The 26,076-nt window shown below is 41.5% G+C and overlaps 1 protein-coding gene across 2 annotated transcripts in view; it reads left to right on the top strand.

The window, feature by feature from the left end:
• The first annotated feature begins 630 nt into the window (after positions 1-630).
• The window catches only part of plod1a (procollagen-lysine, 2-oxoglutarate 5-dioxygenase 1a), a 40,115-nt gene continuing 14,669 nt past the window's right edge, over positions 631-26,076 (top strand). For both annotated transcript variants that reach the window (XM_060931497.1, XM_060931498.1), the window contains exons 1-17: positions 631-829; positions 5,440-5,531; positions 5,651-5,784; positions 6,326-6,489; positions 9,522-9,634; positions 9,759-9,822; positions 10,804-10,901; positions 11,758-11,859; positions 14,864-14,995; positions 15,378-15,499; positions 15,644-15,748; positions 15,958-16,083; positions 16,237-16,378; positions 17,374-17,487; positions 17,609-17,674; positions 17,804-17,908; positions 18,088-18,234. In XM_060931497.1, coding sequence (XP_060787480.1) covers positions 736-829; positions 5,440-5,531; positions 5,651-5,784; positions 6,326-6,489; positions 9,522-9,634; positions 9,759-9,822; positions 10,804-10,901; positions 11,758-11,859; positions 14,864-14,995; positions 15,378-15,499; positions 15,644-15,748; positions 15,958-16,083; positions 16,237-16,378; positions 17,374-17,487; positions 17,609-17,674; positions 17,804-17,908; positions 18,088-18,234 — 1,920 coding nt within the window. In that variant the 5' untranslated portion in view covers positions 631-735. The remainder of the gene's footprint in view (positions 830-5,439; positions 5,532-5,650; positions 5,785-6,325; positions 6,490-9,521; positions 9,635-9,758; positions 9,823-10,803; positions 10,902-11,757; positions 11,860-14,863; positions 14,996-15,377; positions 15,500-15,643; positions 15,749-15,957; positions 16,084-16,236; positions 16,379-17,373; positions 17,488-17,608; positions 17,675-17,803; positions 17,909-18,087; positions 18,235-26,076) is intronic.

Raw genomic sequence — 26,076 nt, 5'->3', positions numbered from 1 at the left:
ATATCTCAAAGGCTAATGAAAGGAATTTCACCAAACTTTCACCATTTGTGCACTTTGGGACAAAGATGAAATGATTAGATTTTGAGATCAAAAGGTCTAAGGTCAAGGTCACTGTGAGGTCAAATGTCTGTCTGAAAACCTTGTGAACACAATATCTCAAAGGCTAATGAAAGGAATTTCACCAAACTTTCACCATTTGTGCGCTTTGGGACAAACATGAACTGATTAGATTTTGAGGTTAAAAGGTCACAGGTCAAGATTACTGTGAGGTCAAATGTCCATCCCCAAATCACAACTTAATAAGGCGTGTAGTCTACCGGGCAGAGGCATCCCCAGTTCTATCTAGTTCTTCCTTGTGATTAACTAGTACTAACCATTATCACCTTACTAGAACCTACTATGCTGGTGTAAATGTTTTTTTTTTTTTAATATCAACCCACCAAACTTAGCTAGTAGGTTAGCAAGAAGATTTCTTGTCTGGTTTGGGTGCACTGTAATAAAATAAATAGATACAAATAAAATAGAATAAATCTGAAGTCCCTGCTCAAGCTGTGGGACTTTAAAATAAAAAAAAAGTCACAGCCCCTGCTTTTACTAGCTGTATGCTAATGTAGCATCGCGTCGTAGCTAACTGGGCAGTCTTACTGGAAAGGCTGGGCTTAGGTCTGTTTATATAAGTTAAGCTAACTTTTACTCGAAACTTCTTCAGCACGCTTATTATCTTAAGAATAAGAAATGAAGACCGAAACGCTAACACTGTTGCTTGGATTTTTATGCTTGAGTGTATTTTCGCCGTTACACTGTGAGCCAAAGGGACCAATTCCTGAAGGTAAGGCTGAGATTTACTGAGGAGATAAAAAGCCCCGAACATGAGCCTGTGATAACGCAGCAGAAACAAGTCATGGCTTGTACCTGATGTTTGATTAAATGTTCAGGCTTATGGAAATAATACGAATGGAGCTTGTAATAAAATCCAGAGAAAACTTGTCGTGTGTGTGTGTTTTGAGCTCAGGACTTCGGCGCTGACGTGGAATGTACAAGCCGCAGCCAGTTCAGTTCTTTCAGCTGCAGCGAAAACCGGCTGTGATTTTTATTTTATCTTCATTTTTTAGACATGTTGATTAAAACAGAATCGTAAGATCGCTGGTTTTTTTTTTAAATATTTTTTAGCTATTTAATCCAGTACTGTCACACTGATATTATTATTGTTGTTGTTATTATTATTATTATTATTATAACTGTGTATCAGTGTAGTGTAACACTTAAATCCATCCTGCCGGAATTTCAAACACGTAAAAAGTTTCCGCTTTTTGGTGATTTATTTTCTTATAAATAAATAACCTGTTATTCGATATTAGGTTTTACTGTTTAAAAAAAAAAAGAAGCACATTAACAAGATCCGCTTTCTGTCCCCTGCTGTGTTGCCTTTAAAGCCTTTAAAGCTGAGTTAAGCAAATCCAGTTCAGAGGATATCCGCTTCTGACTTTAACAAAAAAAAAAAACCAAAAACACTTGAATGTAGTGGTTCAAGGGGGAAAAGATGGAACTTGTTCCCATTATTCATTACCCTTAAGGCACGTAGGCTGCAGGGCTCCTCCGGAGTGTGTGTGTGTGTGTGTGGTACTGAGTACCTGAGACTACTACTGTTTTAATGATCTAGTCATACAGCCAATATTTGATTTAACTGAGATCCCTTTGGCTTAATAAAATCTCATCTCGTTATCTCTAGCTGCTTTATCCTGTTCTACAGGGTCGCAGGCAAGCTGGAGCCTATCCCAGCTGACTACGGGCGAAAGGCGGGGTACACCCTGGACAAGTCGCCAGGTCATCACAGGGCTGACACATAGACACAGACAACCATTCACACTCACATTCACACCTACGGTCAATTTAGAGTCACCAGTTAACCTAACCTGCATGTCTTTGGACTGTGGGGGAAACCGGAGCACCCGGAGGAAACCCACGCGGACACGGGGAGAACATGCAAACTCCACACAGAAAGGCCCTCGCCAGCCACGGGGCTCGAACCCAGACCTTCTTGCTGTGAGGCGACAGCGCTAACCACTACACCACCGTGCCGCCCAGCTTAATAAAATGATTTAAAATTTTTATTTTTTTTTTTACAAGAAAAAAGGAGATGTACAGAGCTGCAGTAATTACAGAGGAATAAAATTGATGAGCCACACCATGAAGCTATGGGAAAAGGTATTGGAGGCGAGATCGAGAAGAGAGGTAGCAATCTGTGAACAGCAGTACGGGTTTATGCCAAGGAAGAGCACGTCAGATGCAATTTTTGCTTTAATAATATTAATGGAGAAGTACAGAGAAGGCCAGAGAAAGCTACATTGTGTGTTTGTAGACCTGGAGAAGGCATACGATAGTGCCGAGAGATGAGTTATGGTATTGTATGAGAAAGAGTGGAGTGAATGAGAAGTATATTAGAGTGGTGCAAGACATGCATGAGAACAGTGAAACAGCAGTGAGGTGTGCAGTTGGAACAACTGAATGGTTCAAGGTGAAGGTGGGACTCCATCAAGGATCTGCTTTGAGTCCTTTTGTGTTTGCCATAGTGATGGATAGCTTGACGGATGAAGTGAGGCAAGAGTCACTATGGAACATGATGTTTTCGGATGATATTGTGATAAGTGGTGAAAGTAGAAAGGAGGTTGAGTTGGGTTAGGAGAGATGGAGGTATGCATTGGAACGAAGAGGAATGAAGGTGAGCAGTAGCAAAACAGAATACATGTGCATCAATGAGAACGGGGATGAGAGTGTAGTGAAGATGCAAGGAGTAGACGTAAAGAAAGTTGGTGAATTCAAGTACCTGAGATCAACTGTGCAGGAAAATGGGGGCTGCGATAGTGAGGTGAGAAAGAGAGTGCAGGCAGGGTGGAGCAGTTGGAGAAGGATTTCGGGAGTCATTTGTGATAGGAAAGTCCCAACAAAAGTGAAAGGTAAGATGTATAAGACAGTAGTGAGAGCAGCTGTGATGTATGGATTGGAGACCGTACCCTTAACGAAGAGACAGGAGGCAAAGTTGGAGGTGGCGGAGTTGAGGATGTTAAGGTTTGTGATGGGAGGTTGGACAGGATAAGGAACGAGCACATCAGAGGAACAGCACATGCGGAGAGCTTGGGAATTAAGCTAAAAGAGATGAGACTGAGATGGTATGGGCACATCCTGAGAAGAGATGCAGAGCATGTTGGAAGGAGAATGTTGAGGATGGAGCTGCCAGGCAAACGAAAACGTGGAAGGCCAAAGAGGAGATACATAGATGTGATGAAAGAGGACATGAAAGTAGCAGGTGTCGTAGGGAAGGATGCGGAAGACGGAGCAATGGAGACGAAAGATCCACTGTGGTGACCCCTAATTGGGAGCAGCCAGAAGAAGAAGAAGATTTTTGTTTTTTTAAATCTCATTTTTAACTTTACAAATGTGTGTATAGCTGTATTACGGATGTCTTGGATGGCGGGTCCGGCTCTGACATCCATCAGAGTTTCTAGGGAACATTACAGTAGTGGTTTCCTGTTGGATTATTTAGACGTTTTCTCCTTTCAACTATTCACACACACACATTCATACCTAGGGACAGTTTAGAGTAGACAGTTAACCTAACCGCATGTCTTTGGACTGTGGCAGAAACCCACACAGACACGGAGAGAACATGCAAACTCCACACAGAAAAGCCGTCGTTGGCCATGAGGTTCAAACCCGGATCCTTCTTGCTGCGAGGTGACCGCGTTAACCACTACACCACCCCATTATGGATGTTCGTCCATCCATCCATTATCTGTAGCCGCTTATCCTGTCCTACAGGGTCGCAGGCAAGCTGGAGCCTATCCCAGCTGACTATGGGCGAGAGGCGGGGTACACCCTGGACAAGTCGCCAGGTCATCGCAGGGCTAACACACACAGACAATCATTCACACTCACATTCACACCTGCGGTGCCACCAATTAGCCTAACCTGCATGTCTTTGGACTGTGGGGGAAACCGGAGCACCCGGAGGAAACCCACGTGGACACGGGGAGAACAAGCAAACTTCACACAGAAAGGCCCTCGCCAGCCACGGGGCTCGAACCCGGACCTTCTTGCTGTGAGGCGACAGTGCTAACCACTACACCACTTGTGAAATTCCTCTCTGCATTTAACTCCTCTGAAGCAGTGAACACACACGTGAGCAATGAGCACACACACATACCCTGAGCAGTGGGCAGCCATGCTAACAGCGCCCGCGGAGCAGTCGGGAGTTAGGTGCCTCGCTCGAGGGCACCTCAGCCCAAGGCCGTCCTATATTATCCTATATTATTTCTGGAGGAAACCCATGCGGACACGGGGAGAACATGCAAACTCCACACAGAAAGGCCCCCGTCAGGCACTGGGCTCGAACCCAGAACCTTCTTGCTGTTAGGCGACCGTGCTAACCACTTACACCACCATGCTGCCGTGTGAGATTTTCATACAGTGTCACATAGGATGCTTGTTTTTATGTCAGACCTTCAAGTTTGGATGTGAGAAATCATATGTGCATCTTTGCAAGAAATAAAATGGTGTAAAAATGCATGTTTTTAAATTACCGTAATTTACTGTTTGGTGCTGTATGCCATTCATCTTTAATGCAAAGCAAACACTATTCCATTACAATGGAATGGACTCGTAGATGGGTATAATAACTTACAGGTATAATGAGTTAAAGAGGTCTCATTTTCAAAGACGCAATGGCATTTTATTATAATATCGTAATCATATAATATCAGGGAATTGTTTTAAACTTATTCAGCCTAATTTGACTGCTTATGCATTTTTCGTACCCCGCTCTCTTTTTCTTATATGCTAGGGCTCTGTTAGTTAAACCCACCCACTAAATTATGCATCTTTACATACATGCAACGGATTAATTATGGGTTAGGGTTCTTGTGCAAGGGCCACAAAATGGGATTAAAACTTGCAAGCTTCTGATCACCAGCTCAGAATTTTTAAGAACTTTAGGCTCCATTGCCTGAAGTGCACATTATCAACGATCTCTAATATTTGAATTCATACTCACGCTTTCAGGGACCACTGCTATTGTCTCACCTGTCCTCTTACCGAACTCCACATCGATTTGAAAGCTTCAGCTCAGAATAGAAAGAGGAAAAAAAAGCTTCTTACAGCTGTTTTTTTTATATGTTGGCAAACTGTTTACTCCGTCATTTTTGTTGACCTGCAGCAGAGAGCTAAATCGGTGCATAGTAATTTGAAATGGAATTTTAAAAAAAAGGCCACACATCATCTTTACAAGCAGATTACTTTTAAGCTGCATGTGCGCTAAAATAAATCTGCTCCATAATAGTAAATTCCCTAACACTTGTGCACACCAAGTACTTTTATTTGTGCCATCTTATGACTTTGTCAGTATAATGTAATATCTACATGCTTTTTTTTCCCCCATCTCCACAGGAAAGCTCCTCGTATTAACTGTAGCTACAAAAGAAACAGATGGATTTAAGCGGTTCATGAGATCTGCACGGTACTTTAATTACACAATTAAGGTACAGAAAGTGTCCAAGTGCAAATCTGTTGTTTCTCCAGTTTTAAGCATGAGTGCACGCACACAGCTGATGCTCACAGTGATGTACTCTCTCAATTATTTATTTTGTTCTTTTTTTAGGTTCTTGGAAGGGGAAACAAATGGGCCGGCGGTGACTACATGTCTGCACCAGGAGGAGGACAGAAAGTGAGACTTTTGAAATCTGCCTTAGAGAACATAAAAGAGGAGGACAAAATCATCCTCTTTGTAGACAGGTATTTACTCGTGCAGGTGATTTTATTTCACTAAATTATGCATCCATTGGAGCTGATGTTCAGGACAGGGCAAGAAACATTTATGTCTTGGATTGCATAAATAATTTACTTTTTAAAAGTATTAATAGGTTTAATAGCACTTCTGCGAAAAGGTACAAAACAATGAAAAATGATCCTGTTTGGCATGAAACAAGTAATTTCATAGCAGATGGCATAAAATGATAATCCACTGCAGGGACTTTTGGGATTTAGCAGTGCTGTAATGGATGCATTGTCCACGTCTTGGTTTAAAGCCCATTAATGATGAGTGCTCCAACAGAGCAGCGGCTGTTTAACCACTACATGTAGAGATTTGCACTGTTCATAAGGTTTTTGGGAAAAAAAAAAAAAACTGTCATAATGTCCAAATGACCGAAAGCTAAATTTATTGCCATATTTTTCATTTTTGTTAATTGATATCTTAATGCAGTTTGGGCATAAATCTAGTCAATAGCATTAAAAATGGAAGGCCTTCTTAATGTTGTCCTGGGATGCCCGGCAGCTACGATGTGATCTTCTCTTCGGGCCCAAAAGAACTGCTGAAGAAGTTCCAACAGGCCAAGCACAAGGTGGTCTTCTCTGCCGAGACCCTCATCTGGCCGGATCGCCATCTGGAGGACAAACACCCACACATCAGGGAAGGGAAGAGGTTTCTCGGAGCAGGAGGCACGTGTTTGTCTCATTCTTGATATGGCAAACGTTGTTAATTATGCTGTTAAAATTTGATGTTATATTTGCACTGACATTCCCAACCTTGGTCCTGGAGAACACCCTGCCCTGCACATACACTACCGTTCAAAAGTTTGGGGTCACCCAGACAATTTTGTGTTTTCCATGAAAAGTCACACTTTTATTTACCACCATAAGTTGTAAAATGAATAGAAAATATAGTCGAGACATTTTTCTGGCCATTTTGAGCATTTAATCGACCCCACAAATGTGATGCTCCAGAAACTCAATCTGCTCAAAGGAAGGTCAGTTTTATAGCTTCTCTAAAGAGCTCAACTGTTTTCAGCTGTGCTAACATGATTGTACAAGGGTTTTCTAATCATCCATTAGCCTTCTGAGGCAATGAGCAAACACATTGTACCATTAGAACACTGGAGTGAGAGTTGCTGGAAATGGGCCTCTATACACCTATGGAGATATTGCACCAAAAACCAGACATTTGCAGCTAGAATAGTCATTTACCACATTAGCAATGTATAGAGTGGATTTCTGATTAGTTTAAAGTGATCTTCATTGAAAAGAACAGTGCTTTTCTTTCAAAAATAAGGACATTTCAAAGTGACCCCAAACTTTTGAATGGTAGTGTAAGGATAACCCTAAAATATACTGGATGGGGGTACTCCAGGACCAGGGATGGGAACCTATGTAGTATGCTGCTTCATTTCATATACATAGTAATTACTTTAAAGTGCATATTCTGGACCAATTTTGGGTTTTTTTTATATGAAAGTATGTCCCTTTACACACTCATCCAGAAGGGTAATTTTGCACAAGACCATCTGTCTACAGCAGAAAAAAATAAAATAACAAACCGCATCTGGAAAAATCCCAAGGGAGTCTGGAGCCAGATTTGTGACGTCACCTGCGGAAGCGCCAGCAGGCTGCGAGAGCTTTGCACTGTTTCAGTGCACAGCCTGTGTAGACCAAGCGCTCCCATTTCTCTCTCATTGTCCGGTCTTTTGGGAAACGATGAGTACTAATCCCATCAAGATTGGTGTTGCTACACCCTCCTACGATACATCTGTTAACCATTTTAATAATTATGCGATAATGTTGAAGAAATTTGCAGAAAACCACCAGGTGGTTTTCTCATAAACAAACCAGCGCTGACGTAGGATTCAGAAGGAGGCGTCCTGCATGCGACGTCACAAAAATCAATGTTTCCCGGGAAATCCAAATGGCAAGTTTTTTCAGAGGCGGACCAATTCGCCTCAAATGGCTTGATTTCAACTGAATTTTTCTGGTATTGCGCAAGGTAAAAAAAATGCAGAGAATGCAGAATGTGACAGATATTTGACCAAAGTTTAATATAAAATAGAATTACATTGATCTTGCTCCTGAATTTACCCGTGATATGCACTTTAAAGAAGCACATGTATAAGTAAGGAAAAAAGAAGAAGAAAAAAAGTGGTGTTATTGGAAAATAATCAGCGACAGGGTGGTTTGTTGCTTCATGACACCTTGTTACCACTGTTACCAAAGCTGAGAAGCACATTCTGATTTTTTTTTTTAATTTATGAAAGACCTTTTATGCATTTAGAGTTATATTTAATGTTCTGAAATGTCCACAAAACACACTAACTCCTGTTATGACATATTATTACACATTAAGAAGAAGGAGAAACCTTTATTTGTCACATGCACACTTCAAGCACAGTGAAATTCATCCTCTGCATTTAACCCATCTGAAGCAGTGAACACATGCGCACACACACCCAGAGCAGTGGGCAGCCACACTACAGCACCCGGGGAGCAGTCAGGGGTCAGGTACCTTGCTCAAGGGCACTTCAGCCCAAGGCTGCCCCACGTTAACCTAACTGCATGTCTTTGGACTGTGGGGGAAACCGGAGCACCCGGAGAAAACCCACACAGACACGGGGAGAACACGCAAACTCCACACAGAAAGGCCCTCGCCGGCTGCTGGGTTCGAACCCAGAACCTTCTTGCTGTGAGGTGACTGTGCTAACCACTACACCACTGTGCCGCCCAATTACAATTGTTTCCTCACCATACAAATGTTCCACCATACAAACACACATTATTTATTTATTTATTTTTAATTGATTTATGTCGCACATCCACCATCTTGCAGCTAGAACTGTGATAGAAAATGAATCGATGCCTTTGGACCAATCATATTTGAGAATTTAAGTGCTGTGGTATAAGAGAGGAATAACGCTTGCGTTACAGTATATTCATTATTCACTTACAAGAAATGGGTGTAAAATGTCTCATCTCATCTCATCTCATTATCTGTAGCCGCTTTATCCTTCTACAGGGTCGCAGACAAGCTGGAGCCTATCCCAGCTGACTACGGGCGAAAGGCGGGGTACACCCTGGACAAGTCGCCAGGTCATCACAGGGCTGACACATAGACACAGACAACCATTCACACTCACATTCACACCTACGCTCAATTTAGACTCACCAGTTAACCTAACCTGCATGTCTTTGGACTGTGGGGGAAACCGGAGCACCCGGAGGAAACCTATGCGGACACGGGGAGAACATGCAAACTCCACATAGAAAGGCCCTCGCCGGCCACGGGGCTCGAACCCGGACCTTCTTGCTGTGAGGCGACAGCGCTAACCACTACACCACCATGCCGCCGGTGTAAAATGTTTCCATGTTAAATGTTTAAAGGAGTAATTCTTTGGAATTCAAATTCTTCACAACAAATGATGTTTATTGGACAAGTTTGAAGGTGCATCTTTCCCCTCTACCTTCTCTTTGACATTCCTTCTGACTGTGTTCAGTGAATTGATTGCATTGTTATGAGCTAATGTAATGAGCTAACAGCTGGGACACGATCTGGCTATGTTTGTCAGTACTCCCTCCCCCTCCCTCCATGATAATGTGAAAATCAGATGTGGGAACATGAGACAGAAAACCGTAGGACAAGTTTTTTTTTTTTTAACCACCAGTTTCTGCTGTAGTACTCAGAGCGCTTCTTCCTTTTCTGTATCCAGGCTTCATCGGCTATGCCTCGAACCTTAAAGAGATGGTCTCTGATTGGTCAGGGAAAGATAATGACAGTGATCAGCTCTTTTATACCAAGATATACATCAATCCCGAGAAGCGGGTGAGCTTCATCTTTATCTTTCAAGTTTTGTAAGAGAAAGAAGTATTTTGTCTCCTTTTCCTGTCTCTGTGCTTTAATAAGGTGTTTTGCACTGACATTCTCTTCCCTGTCATTTCCTTCACAGAAATCCATAAATATATCTCTCGACAGCAAGTGCAGATTGTTCCAGAACCTGCACGGAGCTCTAGGTGAGCATGTGTTGTGTACATGCAAATAAAGTCAGAAAGACAGCCTATTGGACTGTTCTTTATTGGGACGCAAAGTTGCTGACTAGTCCAAGAACAGAGTAACAACAGTGCAGCTTTTATCGCCTATAAAAATGCTACACCAGGAGGGCCAAAAAAAGAACAACCTTTCGTTCTCTCTGTAAATATCCTCTTTTTAATGAGGCTTTAGCTTTGGCATGCTTTGATGGAAACATAGATGATGGAATTGATGATCTCTCTCACACTGAGCCTGGGCTCTTTTCTTCACGAGGACTCACTGCAGGGGTGGAAGCCAGGGCCTTGGCTTTCATCCAGGCTTCTGCAAGTCCTGGCTTTCCCGCCTGCCTCCGTTTGCCTGAGGGAGTGGAATGTGAGAGTCAACTGTAGGATGTGCCTGTGCACACGTAGGCCGGCTGAACGTGAAGCCACCATTCATTCTTGTTTTGGACTTCAGTCCTGTGATAGCTGGGTGCTAAGAGAAACCTTCTGTGCGCTCTCAAAGCCTCAGCTCTCACACTCAAGTGGCTATTTTAAAACCAACATAAACGGCTGGGCCTCTGGTAAATTAACGACAATCCACCAGATGCTTTGTTTAAATGTAATTTACTTGGCGTGTTTATGGGGGTGGAATTAAAGAAAACAATCTGTTCTGTATCACCAATAAATCTCAATAAATATTTAAGCAGTGGATCAAGCTGTTCACTTCAGTTCTGCTGTATTTCCTGTACTGGCAGTAGATAAAAGATGCCAGAATGACTTGGTGCAAGAGATGAGTGTTTAGATAACTGCAGAAAGCTGGAGGACATAGTCTAGTACAAAAGAGCATTCTTTCTCCGTCCCAGTGGAAAACTGATCTTTCTGGGTCATTAAACAAAACCAGCTATGACTATTACGAAGAAATTCGAAGGAGAATGTTGATGGGACGTTTCTTTTTTTTTTTCTTCTTTTCTTTCCACTGAGCAGATGAAGTGGTACTAAAGTTTGAGAACGGAAGAGTGAGGGCCAGAAATGTGCTCTATAACACCCTACCTGTTCTTGTTCATGGAAATGGACCTACAAAGGTAGACAGCCTTTTATTTTTTTCAATTATTCGTTAAGAAATAATTCCATTTATTTTTTTCGCTGTCCAAATCCTGCGCTCTGATTGGTTGGCGAGCGGGTCCGTATCCTACAATACGGACCCCAGTTACGGACCTCTGGCGACTCGCTCGTTCACAACAACAACAAACATCGTAGTATTTTTTTTGCCAACATTTATCTTTTTTTATAAGATTTATTTATAAGATTATCAAAAATCTTATAAATTTTTGCCAGCATTAATCAGGAGAATAGCATTAATTTTACAGCATGGATAGCGATAACGACAGTGTTCACAGCAAAAGCGAGTTTTACTAACCTGAGGAAGAAGAAGAAATAAAATAAAACATTGCAGGAGAAAGCTAAAACCTGTAACTTGCTAACGCCGAGCAAAAACATGGCTGAATCCTGAATGACTCCTATTTGTATAAATAGGGGACTATATAGGCGGTGAAATGTAGTTTTTTTCCTGCCATGGAAGTGCACTTGTATACCGAGGAGGAAGCCATTTGCATTACAGCTGTGAATGAGGATTCAAAATGGTGGCTCGACTCGGTTTTCCCTTTCGGGCGCTCTCGTTTTCTGTTAGAATTTGGTAAAGAAAAAAATAAATATATTATTTACCAGCTTAAGGTTGGTCCGTATGGTGAAATACCGTGACCTCGGCCTTGAATACTGACCTCGGCCCAGAGGGCCTCGCTCAGTACTTTCAAGACCTCAGTCACGGTATTTCACCATACGGCCCTCCCAGCTGGTAAATAACATATGTATTTCCTTAATATGCCGACTTTTCATTAATGCCCCGTATTCATGTTATCACCATTTGCATGCTTTTCCCAGCTACAGATAAATTACCTCGGCAACTACATCCCAAAAGTGTGGACCTTCGAAACTGGCTGTACGGTTTGCCATGAGGACTTGCGGCCTCTCTCTGGAATCAAGGTGGGAATTTACTTTTGACACATAATAGGCTAAGGTTTTGCTTTGAGTCTCCTACTGTGACCTTTCATATTTTCATTCATCCTTGTTCCATTTTTTAATTCACTTCTACAGTATCGTATGGATCTATAACCTGAACTCCTTTAACCTCTCAGGATTTTTCACTCTTGTTGTAACTACATACCCTCCCAGTTAATTGAACTTGTCATTCATTATAATGTGCTTTAATGTGGATAACTGGAAAAGAAGGTAGGACTAAAATGTATACATGGTGTAATATTTTGATTTGTATTATTTGCTGTGGGGCTTTTTTAAATCTAATGCTTTATAAAAAGGATTAAGTCCGGTCTCCATGCTCACAGATAAACTTGATTTTATACGGTTCATAAGCCAATCATCATCTAGAATGAACAAACATATGATGAACCTTTTCTACCTAAGCTGTAGAATCTTAGATGTTCTACATATGATCCATGAACGGAATAAGCAAGTGTACAAAACAAGTAAAGGTGTACTGTATTTTACAAAGGCTCAAAATGCCTTTCTCTGCAAAGTTTATTACCATTTATCAGTTACAGTTGTATGCAAATGTTTGGGCACCCCGGTCAGAATTACTGTTACTGTGAGCAGTTAAGCAAGTTGAAGATGAAATGATCTCCAAAAGGCATAAAGTTAAAGATGACTCATTCCCTTTATATTTTAAGCAAAAACAATTTTTTTCTTTTCATCTTTTACATTTTCAAAATGACAAAAAAGGAAAAAGGCCCGAAGCAAAAGTTTGGGTACCCTGCATAGTTAGTACCTAGTAACACCCCCTTTGCCAAGCATCACAGCTTATAAACACTTTTTGTAGCCAACCAAGAGTCTTTCAATTCTTGTTTGAGGAATTTACATCCATTCTTCCTTGCAAAAGTCTTCCAGTTCTGAGAGATTCCTGGGCCTTCTTGAATGCACTGCTCTTTTGAGGTCTATCCACAAATTTTCAATGATGTTCAGATCAGGGTACTGTGAGGGCCAGGGCAAAACCTTCAGCTTGCGCATCTTGAGGTAGTCTGTTGTGGATTTTGAGGTGTGTTTAGGATCATTATCCATTTGTAGAAGCCATCTTCTTTTCAACTTCAGCTTTTTTACAGATGGGGTTATGTTTGCTTCCAGAATTTGCTGGAATTTCATTGAATCCATTCTTCCCTCTACCTGTGAAATGTTCCCCATGCCATTGGCTGCAACACAACCCCAAAGCATGATTGATCCACCCCCATGCTTAATGGTTGGAGAGGTGTTCTTTTCACGAAATTCTGTGCCCTTTTTTCTCCAAACATACCTTTGCTTGTCGCTGCCAAAGAGTTCCATTTTAACCTCATCGGTCCACAGGACTTGTTTCCAAAATGCATCAGGCTTGTTTAGATGTTCTTTTGCAAACTTCTGATACTGAATTTTGTGGTGAGGATGCAGGAGAGGTTTTCTTCTGATGACTCTCCCATGAAGGCCATATTTGTGCAGGTGTCGCTGAACAGTAGAACAATGTACCACAACTCCAGTCTGCTAAATCTTCCTGAAGGTCTTTTGCAGTCAAGCGGGGGTTCTGATTTGCCTTTCTAGCAATCCTACGAGCAGCTCTCTCTGAAATTTTTCCTGGTCTTCCAGACCTTATCTTGACCTCCACTGTTCCTGTTAACTGCCCTTTCTTAATTACATTTCGAACTGAGGAAATGGCAACCTGAAAACGTTTTGCTATCTTCTTATAGCCTTCTCCTGCTTTGTGGGCCTCAACCATTTTCAGAGTGGTAGGAAGCTGCTTAGAAGAACCCATGGCTGCTGATTTTTGAGACTAGGTTAGAGGAGCCTGGGTATTTATAAAGCTTTGAAATTTGCATCACCTGGCCCTTCCTAACGATGAGTGTGAACAAGCCATAACCCTAACAAACTAATTAAGGTCTGAGACCTTGGTCAAAGTGATCTGAGTGCTCAAATCTCTTAGGGTTCCCATACTTTTGCAAGTTACTCCTTTCCTTTTTTTATGCCTCCGCCACCTTAAGGTGCAGGCGGCATTATGTTTTCGGGTTGTGCGTGCGTCCGTGCGTGCGTCCGTGCCGAAACCTTGTGAACACGATATCTCAAAGGCTAATGAAAGGAATTTCACCAAACTTTCACCATTTGTGCGCTTTGGGACAAACATGAACTGATTAGATTTTGAGGTTAAAAGGTCACAGGTCAAGATTACTGTGAGGTCAAATGTCCATCCCCAAACCTTGTGAACGCCATATTTCAAAGACTAATGAAAGGAATTTCACCAAACTTTCACCATTTGTGCACTTTGGGACAAAGATGAAATGATTAGATTTTGAGATCAAAAGGTCTAAGGTCAAGGTCACTGTGAGGTCAAATGTCTGTCCGAAAACCTTGTGAACACAATATCTCCAAGGCAAATGAAAAGAATTTCACCAAACTTTCACCATTTGTGCATTTGGGGACAAACATGAACTGATTAGATTTTGAGGTTAAAAGGTCACAGGTCAAGATTACTGTGAGGTCAAATGTCCATCCCCAAATCACAACTTAATAAGGCGTGTAGTCTACCAGGCGGAGGCATCCCCATCGACGCCGTTGGCATCGAGTTCTATCTAGTTTCACTCTAAAATTGTACAAAGCCAAAATAATACACCGATATTGCTTAAAATGTTGAAAAGTGTGTTTCATCTTTAACTTTATGCCTTTTGGAGATCATTTCATCTTCAACTTGCTTAACTGTTCACAGTAACAGTAATTTTGACCGGGGTGCCCAAACTTTTGCATACCACTGTATTTGATGAGATTAACTGATTGATTGCGTAATAAGAAACTTTCTGGATACGATTCAGTAAGGTTACTTCCTAATGGTCTCAGAATTTCGATAATTTTGGTCAATTTGAAGATTTTACCTGTTGGAAATGGCAAGGCTATTTGATATGGATCATAGCAAGTGTGAACTTTTTACACTATGGATGCTGAGTTTGTCATTCCTCTGCAGGAGAGCGAGTATCCAGGAGTGGTTATCGGCATCTTTATTCAGCAGCCAACTCCTTTCGTAACGGTCTTCTTTGAGCGTCTTCTCCGTCTACAGTACCCCAAAAATCGCCTTAAACTCTTCATATACAACAATGTGAGATGTTCTTCCTCATCATTTCAGTTCATATTTCAAACAACACTCTTGATGCTTCTGTAAACATTCTGCTGTTTTGGACTGTTTTAAAGAAACTTGGTCTAAATGTGGGGATTGGAGAGTTGCTGTTTTATGGTTTGGCAAACATACGGTAACTTTGGGCAGCCCGTGATGTTGGAGTACATGGTTTGTTCATGTTCGCTAAAGTGTCAATCAGTGTGTTGGCAAATATCTTATACTGCCATTACAAAAAAAAAAGTAAATTTAAAATGAACCAGTTTCACATTTGCATTTTACACCAAATTATGTTTTTCCCCTTTAAGAATTTTTTTAAATTATATTGTCTCCCTTTATAATTGATTCTTGTATAATTTCTTTTCAGGAGCCCCATCATGAACAGCACATCTACGCTTTTCTACAGCATCATGAGGCAGAGTATCAGGCTGTGAAGCTGATTGGGCCCGATGAGGGCGTTGACGACATAACGTCACGCAATATAGGCTTGTAAGTTTTAAATGCCAGTGACATTCCTGAAAGCAAGGTGTGAATTCATATCAGCCTACCATACCAGAGAGTGTCTTTTGTTATGGCTGGAATATGCAGTTTTTTCTGGAATAAGACATTAATTGGCTTCGTTTTTCCTCGCAGTGATATGTGTCGTGCCGACATTGACTGCGAGTACTTCTTTAATTTGGATGTGGATGTGGTTTTGAAAAACGAGGACATTCTCAAGATACTAATTGAGTTAAATAAGTAAGTGACACCTTTTTGTTTGTGGTTTTAAACGTTTCTCACTCCCCTGTAACATCATCTCGGTAAGTGAATGAATTGGATGACACGCTTTTCTACAATGGGAGTCATTGTTACTGTACCTCTCATGAGAGTGCATAGACTTCGTTACTAAACCCAGTGCTCGTCTTTGTTGTCATTTTTGAATCATGGTTTCATTCCTTACTCCACAGGCCATTCATAACGCCGATGATGAGCAAGCCTGGCCGGTTGTGGTCGAATTACTGGGGAGCGCTTAGTGCTGATGGATACTATGCCAGGTCTGAGGATTATGTGGACATCGTTCAGGGACGCAGAGTGTAAGTCTATCTTTAGCCACCATGCTTGGACTTGTATATTTGAAATTCCTTGAAAGTAAAGAGAGATTAGTGTGTGAACTACAGTATGTTGGTAGCTTGTCTAACATAAAGAGCTTGGCATACTGTGATATATATCTTTGTGTTATCCCTCAGGGGTATCTGGAACGTTCCATATGTATCTCAGGTGTACCTGATCCGAGCAGACATTCTGAGGAACGAACTGAAGGCTCCTGATCTCTTCCACTCAGCGACCCTTGACCCAGATATGGCCTTCTGCTCCAAAGTACGAGACCAGGTCGGTACAATGACAAGTTTTCTTTAAAACTATCAGAATACAGCAACATCCGTTCTGAAAACCACTGCGTAGAAGTGATTTTGCAAAATAGGTTGCATTGGTGCAAGTTACGGCGTTCTATAGGTGGAAACACCTTGTGGATGAGGTAGGACAGAGGAGAGTGACCAGTCTGCTATAATTTGAGCTGACAGAAAGGTTACGATAACTTGAATAACCACTCTTTACAACTGTGCCGAACAGAAAAGCATCTTGGAACATCTCATCTCATTATCTCTAGCCGCTTTATCCTGTTCTACAGGGTTGCAGGCAAGCTGGAGCCTATCCCAGCTGACTACGGGCGAAAGGCGGGGTACACCCTGGATAAGTCGCCAGGCCATCACAGGGCTGACACATAGACACAGACAACCATTCACACTCACATTCACACCTACGGTCAATTTAGAGTCGCCAGTTAACCTAACCTGCATGTCTTTGGACTGTGGGGGAAACCGGAGCACCCAGAGGAAACCCACGCGGACACGGGGAGAACATGCAAACTCCACACAGAAAGGCCCTCGCCGGCCACGGGGCTCGAACCCGGACCTTCTTGCTGTGAGGCGACAGCGCTAACCACTACACCACCGTGCCGCCCCCTGTAGGGTTCATTAAAAAAAAAAAAACTCAGTGTTTAGGCCACACCCACTTCTGATTTCAATCCAAATACAGATTCGACTATTTGGAGCACTAAACAGACACACAGTTACAGATAGTGTCAATGCATTACACACAGTATGGAAAGAGTAGTAGTATGTGAGCAGAGCAACACCAGAAACCAAAATAATTCTCTGTGAGAACAGATCCTGCTTACTGATTATTGATTTCTGGCAATACATCAACCCATCATGAAATATGGCATAATGTTGTATGTACAAGTCGTGTACTGAGTATACAATGATTTTAGGTATTGCGCAGATATTTGCGAAAGATCGTAGTCCAATTCTTCTTTTGCTTTTAAGGGAGTCTTCATGTTCGTAACAAATATGCATACTTATGGCCGAATCCTGAATACAGAAAACTACCAAACGGATCACCTTCACAACGATCTCTGGCAGATCTTTGAAAATCCTGTGGTACGTGGAAATCTTAGATTCCTAATTACGTTGCTAAGTGTATTGCTGTGTTGCTTCTGTGTTCACCTTGCTATTGATTTTGATTTTTTTTTTCTCCCACTACCACATGGTATCTTTACAGGACTGGGAAGAGCGATACATTCATCCAAATTACTCAAGCATTCTGAATGACAAAATAGTGGAAACGGTAAGTATGGGAGACTGAAGACTGTTGGCTACCGAAGATATTCTTATTGTACTTTTTTCCCCCTTTTTTATTAAGATGGATTATTCACATTACCTTCCTTGCTCATGAACATCTTTGTGCATCATGCAGCCATGCCCTGATGTCTACTGGTTTCCTATTTTCACCAACGTGGCCTGTGAACAACTTATTGAAGAAATGGAAAATTTCGGCCAGTGGTCAGGAGGTGCCAATGTGGTATGGTTTTTCCCTAGAAGTTGTTTGGGAAGAGTTTCTGTTTACATTTGCAAAGCTAAACACAAAAATAAGGTGCAGTTAATACATTATGATGTAGGCAGGTTTTAAGGTTTTAAGCTGCATACTGACTTGGCAGATCCACTTTTACATCTCTAATTATTTTTGTTTTCTTTTTGCAGGACAGTCGGATCCTGGGTGGCTATGAGAATGTCCCCACTATTGATATTCACATGAATCAGGTCAATTTTGAAAAAGAGTGGCACAAGTTCCTCTTAAACTACATTGCACCTGTGACGGAGAAAATGTTTCCTGGATATTATACAAAGGTAAAGGCTTTTTATCCGTTTTTCTTTCTCTTTGAATTTAAATGTTATTTTGTTTAAGGTATAGAATATTACTCTTTGTATGCTGAGATCATTTTCATGTCTTGAAGTAAGACTGCACTATATCGACAAAAATAGGATCTTGCTCTTGAGTTCTGCCTTCTGTCAGGATTCAAGGTTGGCCTGCATTAATTCCAACATAAATATTTGTAGGTGGGCGGCACGGTGGTGTAGTGGTTAGCGCTGTCGCCTCACAGCAAGAAGGTCCTGGGTTCGAGCCCAGTGGCCGACGAGGGCCTTTCTGTGTGGAGTTTGCATGTTCTCCCCGTGTCCGTGTGGGTTTCCTCCGGGTGCTCCGGTTTCCCCCACAGTCCAAAGACATGCAGGTTAGGTTAACTGGTGACTCTAAATTGACCGTAGGTGTGAATGTGAGTGTGAATGGTTGTCTGTGTCTATGTATCAGCCCTGTGATGACCTGGCGACTTGTCCAGGGTGTACCCCGCCTTTCGCACGTAGTCAGCTGGGATAGGCTCCAGCTTGCCTGCGACCCTGTAGAACAGGATAAAGCGGCTAGAGATAATGAGATGAGAATGAGATATTTGTAGGTGTTTTTGGGTGATTGATATTGTGGAGCCATAAGCTGAAAGTGATTAAAATTGTTACAGATTTGTTGCACTCAATTACTGAGACTTGTTGACCAGAAAAAGTCAATTAATTAAATTGTCAAAAGACTGGCAAGTCATTAATGCCTGAGTCACACTACAAGATTTATACAGTAATAACCCTGGATGGGCATATCAGGTGAAAATTCAATCCAAGTTGCCTGAAACGGCTCTCACTGAATTCAGAAATGAGCGCAGAACAACATACTTTTTACAGAACTAAAATATGTTTATCCGTTTTTGAGATATTACAAATCAAAGATTGAAAAACGGCTTAATTTTTAGAAAGCTGATGTTATTTATTCAGATAACATGGTCCAGGCGGCACGGTGGTGTAGTGGTTAGCGCTGTCGCCTCACAGCAAGAAGGTCCTGGGTTCGAGCCCAGTGGCCGACGAGGGCCTTTCTGTGCGGAGTTTGCATGTTCTCCCCGTGTCTGTGTGGGTTTCCTCTGGGTGCTCCGGTTTCCCCCACAGTCCAAAGACATGCAGGTTAGGTTAACTGGTGACTCTAAATTGACCGTAGGTGTGAATGTGAGTGTGAATGGTTGTCTGTGTCTATGTGTCAGCCCTGTGATGACCTGGCGACTTGTCCAGGGTGTACCCCGCCTTTCGCCCGTAGTCAGCTGGGATAGGCTCCAGCTTGCCTGCGACCCTGTAGAACAGGGGTCACCAAACTACGGCCCGCGGGCCAGATCCGGCCCGCCACCCCCCTTTGACCGGCCCCCCAGCCCCTCTGCCCCCCATCACTTGAACCGGCCCTATGAGGCAATCCCCAAAAGTGGTCATGGCCTATTTTTTTAAATTGCTTTTTGGCAAATAATAACATGTCTGCATCTTGTATTTTGTTGATTTTATCAATTAAAATTGATATTTAGTTATAAAATGAACTATTCATATTTTCCGAATTTTCGTCATATGCTCGCGATCAAGCAGTGACAGGCAGCGCATGCGCAAAGAACTGTCAGTGTTCAGGACAGCAAAATGGCTAGCGGTCAGCGAAAAGCTGACAGAGAGTGCAGAGTTTTTAAAGAACAGTGGACCACTGATTATTTTTTCGTTCAGTGTAAGGACCGTGCAGTTTGTCTTGTATGTAAAGAAAGTGTGTCGGTTTTCAAAGAATATAATCTGCGTCGTCACTATGAAACCTGCCACAAAGCAGGGTTCGAATTATAAATTTGACCCTATGGGGGTCTCTATTTAAAAAAAAAAAAAGCAATGCATACTCGCTCTCCTGGACCAGCGCACTTTTGCGCACTGCAGTGCACAGCTTTCACACACAGGCGCGCGCATGCACGCACTCACGCACGCACGCACACACACACGGTGTTGCATATATATATATATATATATATATATATATATATATATATATATATAAAATTATATATATTGTTAAACAAAGGAAGATCGTTGTGAGATAGAGGACAAGTCTTCTTCGGACTTAACTTCACATTCGATTTCGCAGGCTGCAAATTTCAGTTTGCGCGCATAGTGGTGTGGTGGTGAAGTACAGCCGTACATGTTGCGGTTTAATAACACATTCAATACAAAGTTATGGCTGCATGGTGATCGGAAATGAAATGAGTTTTATTTATATTTATATGGTGATATAGGCTATTCAAGCTTATTATGGTGATATATGATGTATTTGAGAGACTTCCACAGAAAATTAAGTTTGCTTCTTTCATGGGAGCCTGAGGGAATGGGAGCTCAGCTCCCATTGGCTCCCACGTAATTCGAACTATGCCACAAAGAGTATGCTAGTTTGCGAGGGCAAACAAGAGAAGACAGGATTCGGAGGATGAAATGCGGACTGGCTGCACAACAGAATGTATTCCTTCACCAAACCCAGATCAACCAGGCTGCTGTCCGAGCTAGCTATAAGGTAGCTCACCTACTAGCTACCCATGGAAAGCCGTTTACTGATGGGGACTTTGTTAAAGTATGCATGCTTGCTGTGGCTGAGGAGGTGTGTCCCGACAAGAAGGATGCGCTCGACGCGGTGAGTCTCTCCGCACCTACTATGACCAGGTGAACCGAAGATTTGGGGGACAACGTGTATGACCAGCTGAATGAGAAAGCGTCAGAATTCGAGTTTTTTGCTTTGGCCATGGATGAGAGCAATGACATGCAGGACACAGCACAACTGCTGTGATCTATTGATCTATTGCTCATATTATTATAATTTCACTGTTTTTTAAAATGTATTTATTTTATAGGCCTATTTATTTGACCTTTATTAAGTGCTGCATACAATTATTATTAATATTATTAATAATATCAACAGGCCTACCTACAATTTATAATTTTCCACTCACCTTTGCCAGTGTCAATCACCTCAACTAGGCAGATGTTTCTTACCTTGACAGCTTTGATATTATTTTTATTAGAAAATAAATCAATGGAATATCTGTGGTATTTCAAATTAAAACAAAGTGTGAAGACTCGATTACTACTTTTGCAAACCACTAGTAAAGATAAACAAATATGTGCCAGGAATCAAGTGTTGATATAGTAGTATGGATATAGTAGTGGGGATGGCCGTGCCAGGCTAGTAATCTCTACTACACAATGAGGCCTGCTGGTGGTCATAATTGTCTAGGTTATACAATTCTATGTGATATAGCTGACCCGACCCCGGCCCCCATCACAGTCAGGAACGACAATGTGGCCCCCAGAGAAAAAAGTTTGGTGACCCCTGCTGTAGAAGGATAAAGCGGCTAGAGATAATGAGATGAGATGAGATGAGATGAGATGAGATGAGATGAGATGAGATGAGATAACATGGTCCAAAGTGAGCCTAATTAACGAATGAGATCAAAATGTTTTTCTTAATAACTTTATTTTCCAGGATATTTACCTGGAAATTGGCAGGCACATAGATGGTTGTATACTGAATACAAAGTTTGAAAAATTAGTAAAAACAAATGATGCGAATTAGTATTTAATTAGCATTAATTATGCTAATTAGGTTAAACGTTAAATCGGTAGACTCAATAAAAAAAGTAATAAAAGCTTATCTCTAATACCCTCTTTGTGCTCTGTAGGCCTTTGTATTTCTCAAAAGTAGGGCCTATAAGTGTTTATATTAAAGAATATAAATGATAATATTCACAGCTTTCAAGGCGAACCTCGAAAAAAAACCCCGTGTAAGCCACATCCAATAAACAATTCCGATTTCTGAGTTTTTTTTTTTTTAATATCATTCCGACCACTAAGATCTCAATATTTTTCATCAAAACAACTCCAATTATATTCTAAAACAGTTATTTATTTTCATGAATCAGTTTGATTTTTAAAAATAAGTAGGTAAAGCGATGAAGACTTTGAAGTAAGTTTCCTGTGAAGCATAACATCAAAACTAGCTGATGGAAAATTTTGCTGAATACTTCATCAGAAACAGTGAGAGCGAGAGAACATCCCTGTAAAAGTTATATGATTGATATTCATGAGTAATCCAGTTGGAAACCAATCAGAAGCAGGGTTTTCCCCAGAAAAAAAATATCAGAGCGGTGCTACCGATGCGGACCCAGCCCATAAGGACCTTCTGCTAGAGGGGTCCGGTGGCATGCTCCCCTGGAAAATTTTGAAATTAGAACAGGGGTCACCAGACTTTTTCCTCTGGGGGCCACATTGTCGTTCCTGACTGTGATGGGGGCCCGGGGTCGGGTCAGCTATATAGTATAGAATTGTATGACCCAGACAAATATGACCACCAGCAGGCCTCATTGTGTAGTAGAGATTACTAGCCTGGCACAGCCATCCCCACTACTATATCCCCACTACTATATCCCCACTACTATATCCCCACTACTATATCCACACTACTATATCCCCACTACTATATCAACACTACTATATCCCCACTACTATATCAACACTACTATATCCCCACTACTATATCCCCACTACTATATCCCCACTACTATATCCACACTACTATATCCACACTACTATATCCCCACTACTATATCCCCACTACTATATCAACACTACTATATCCCCACTACTATATCCCCACTACTATATCCACACTACTATATCCCCACTACTATATCCCCACTACTATATCCACACTACTATATCCACACTACTATATCAACACTACTATATCCACACTACTATATCAACACTTGATTCCTGGCACATATTTGTTTATCTTTACTAGTGGTTTGCAAAAGTAGTAATCGAGTCTTCACACTTTGTTTTAATTTGAAATACCACAGATATTCCATTGATTTATTTTCTAATAAAAATAACATCAAAGCTGTCAAGGTAAGAAATATCTGCCTACAGTGGTGCTTGAAAGTTTGTGAACCCTTTAAAATTTTCTATATTTCTGCATAAATCTGACCTAAAACATCATCAGATTTTCACACAACTCCTAAAAGTAGATAAAGAGAACCCAGTTAAATAAATGAGACAAAAATATTATACTTGGTCATTTATTGATTGAGGAAAATGATCCAATATTACATATCTGTGAGTGGCAAAAGTATGTGAACCTCTAGGATTAGCAGATAATTTGAAGGTGAAATTAAAGTCAGGTGTTTTCAATCAGTGGGATGACAATCAGGTGTGAGTGGCACCCTGTTTTATTTAAAGAACAGGGATCTATCAAAGTCTGATCTTCACAACACATGTTTGTGGAAGTGTATCATGGCACGAACAAAGGAGATTTCTGAGGACCTCAGAAAAAGCGTTGTTGATGCTCATCAGGTTGGAAAAGGTTACAAAACCATCTCAAAAGAGTTTGGACTCCACCAATCCACAGTCAGACACATTGTGTACAAATAGAGGAAATTCAAGACCATTGTTACCCTCCCCAGGAGTGGTCGACCAAAAAAGATCATTCCAAGAGCAAGGCGTGTAATAGTCAGCGAGGTCACAAAGGAACCCAGGGTAACTTCTGAGCAACTGAAGGCCTCTCTCACATTGCCTAATGTTAATATTCTTGAGTCCACCATCAGGAGAACACTGAACAACAATGGTGTGCATGGCAGGGTTGCATGGAGAAAGCCACTGCTCTCCAAAAAGAACATTGCTACTCATCTGCAGTTTGCTAAAGATCATGTGGACAAGCCAGAAGGCTACTGGAAAAATGTTTTGTGGACAGATTAGACCAAAATAGAACTTTCTGGTTTAAATGAGAAGCGTTATGTTTGGAGAAAAGAAAACAATGCATTCCAGCATAAGAACCTTATCCCATCTGTGAAACATGGTGGTGGTAGTATCATGGTTTGTGCCTGTTTTGCTGCATCTGGGCCAGGACGGCTTGCCATCATTGATGGAACAATGAATTCTGAATTATACCAGCGAATTCTAAAGGAAAATGTCAGGACATCTGTCCATGAACTGAATCTCAAGAAAAGGTGGGTCATGCAGCAAGACAACGACCCTCAGCACACAAGTCGTTCTACCAAAGAATGGTTAAAGAAGAATAAATGTTAATGTTTTAGAATGGCCAAGTCAAAGTCCTGACCTTAATCCAATGGAAATGTTGTGGAAGGACCTGAAGCGAGCAGTTCATGTGAGGAAACCCACCAACATCCCAGAGTTGAAGCTGTTCTGTACGGAGGAATGGGCTAAAATTCCTCCAAGCCGGTGTGCAGGACTGATCAACAGTTACCAGAAACGTTTAGTTGCAGTTATTGCTGCACAAGGGGGTCACACCAGATACTGAAAGCAAAGGTTCACATACTTTTGCCACGCACAGATATGTAATATTGGATAATTTTCCTCAACAAATAATTGACCAAGTATAATATTTTTGTCTCATTTGTTTAACTGGGTTCTCTTTAGCTACTTTTAGAACTTGTGTGAAAATCTGATGATGTTTTAGGTCATATTTATGCAGAAATGTAGAAAATTCTAAAGGGTTCACAAACTTTCAAGCACCACTGTAGTTGAGGTGTTTGACACTGGCAAAGGTGAGTGAAAAATTATAAATTGTAGGTAGGCCTGTTGATATTATTAATAATATTAATAATAATTGTGTGCAGCACTTAATAAAGGTCAAATAAATAGGCCTATAAAATAAATACATTTTAAAAAACAGTGAAATTATAATAATATGAGCAATAGATCACAGCAGTTGTGCTGTGTCCTGCACGTCACTGCTCTCATCCATGGCCAAAGCAAAAAACTCGAATTCTGACGCTTTCTCATTCAGCTGGTCATACACGTTGTCCCCCAAATCTTCGGTTCGCCTGGTCATAGTAGGTGCGGAGAGACTCACCGCGTTGAGCGCATTCTTCTTGTCGGGACACTCCTCCTCGGCCACAGCAAGCATGCATACTTTAACAAAGTCCCCATCAGTAAACGGCTTTCCATGGGTAGCTAGTAGGTGAGCTACCTTATAGCTAGCTCGGACAGCAGCCTGGTTGATCTGGGTTTGGCGAAGGAATGCATTCTGTTGTGCAGCCAGTCCACATTTCATCCTCCGAATCCTGTCTTCTCTTGTTTGCCCTTGCAAACTAGCATACTCTTTGTGGCGGGTTTCGTAGTGACGACGCAGATTATATTCTTTGAAAACCGACACACTTTCTTTACATACAAGACAAACTGCACGATCCTTACACTGAACGAAAAAATAATCGGTGGTCCACTGTTCTTTAAAAACTCTGCACTCTCTGTCAGCTTTTCGCTTACCGCTAGCCATTTTGCTGTCCTGAACACTGACAGTTCTCTGCTGCCTGTCACTGCTTGATCGTGAGCATATGATGAAAATTCGGAAAATATGAATAGTTCATTTTATAACTAAATATCAATTTTAATTGATAAAATCAACAAAATACAAGATGCAGACATGTTATTATTTGCCAAAAAGCAATTTAAAAAAATAGGCCATAACCACTTTTGGGGATTGCCTCATAGGGCCAGTTCAAGTGGTGGGGGGGCAGAGGGGATGGGGGGCCGGTCAAAGGGGGGTGGCGGGCCGGAGTCGGCCCGCGGGCCGTAGTTTGATGACCCCTGAATTAGAGACTTCAAATGGTGCATTCTGGTGGCATCGAGGGCTGATTTAGGCACAATTCAACATTATTAAGTGTGCTGTTTTTTACCTTGTCAAATATGCAAGGGGCAAAATTAGATTTGAAATGAAAACACTGGAAACAGTCAATTCAGCGAAATATTTAATTTTATTGCACAACAAAAAATGCATAATATTGAACAATGTAGGGA

Source organism: Neoarius graeffei, chromosome 10, assembly GCF_027579695.1.
Source record: "Neoarius graeffei isolate fNeoGra1 chromosome 10, fNeoGra1.pri, whole genome shotgun sequence".
NCBI lineage: Eukaryota > Metazoa > Chordata > Actinopteri > Siluriformes > Ariidae > Neoarius > Neoarius graeffei.
This window is presented reverse-complemented; position numbering and strand designations above follow the sequence as displayed.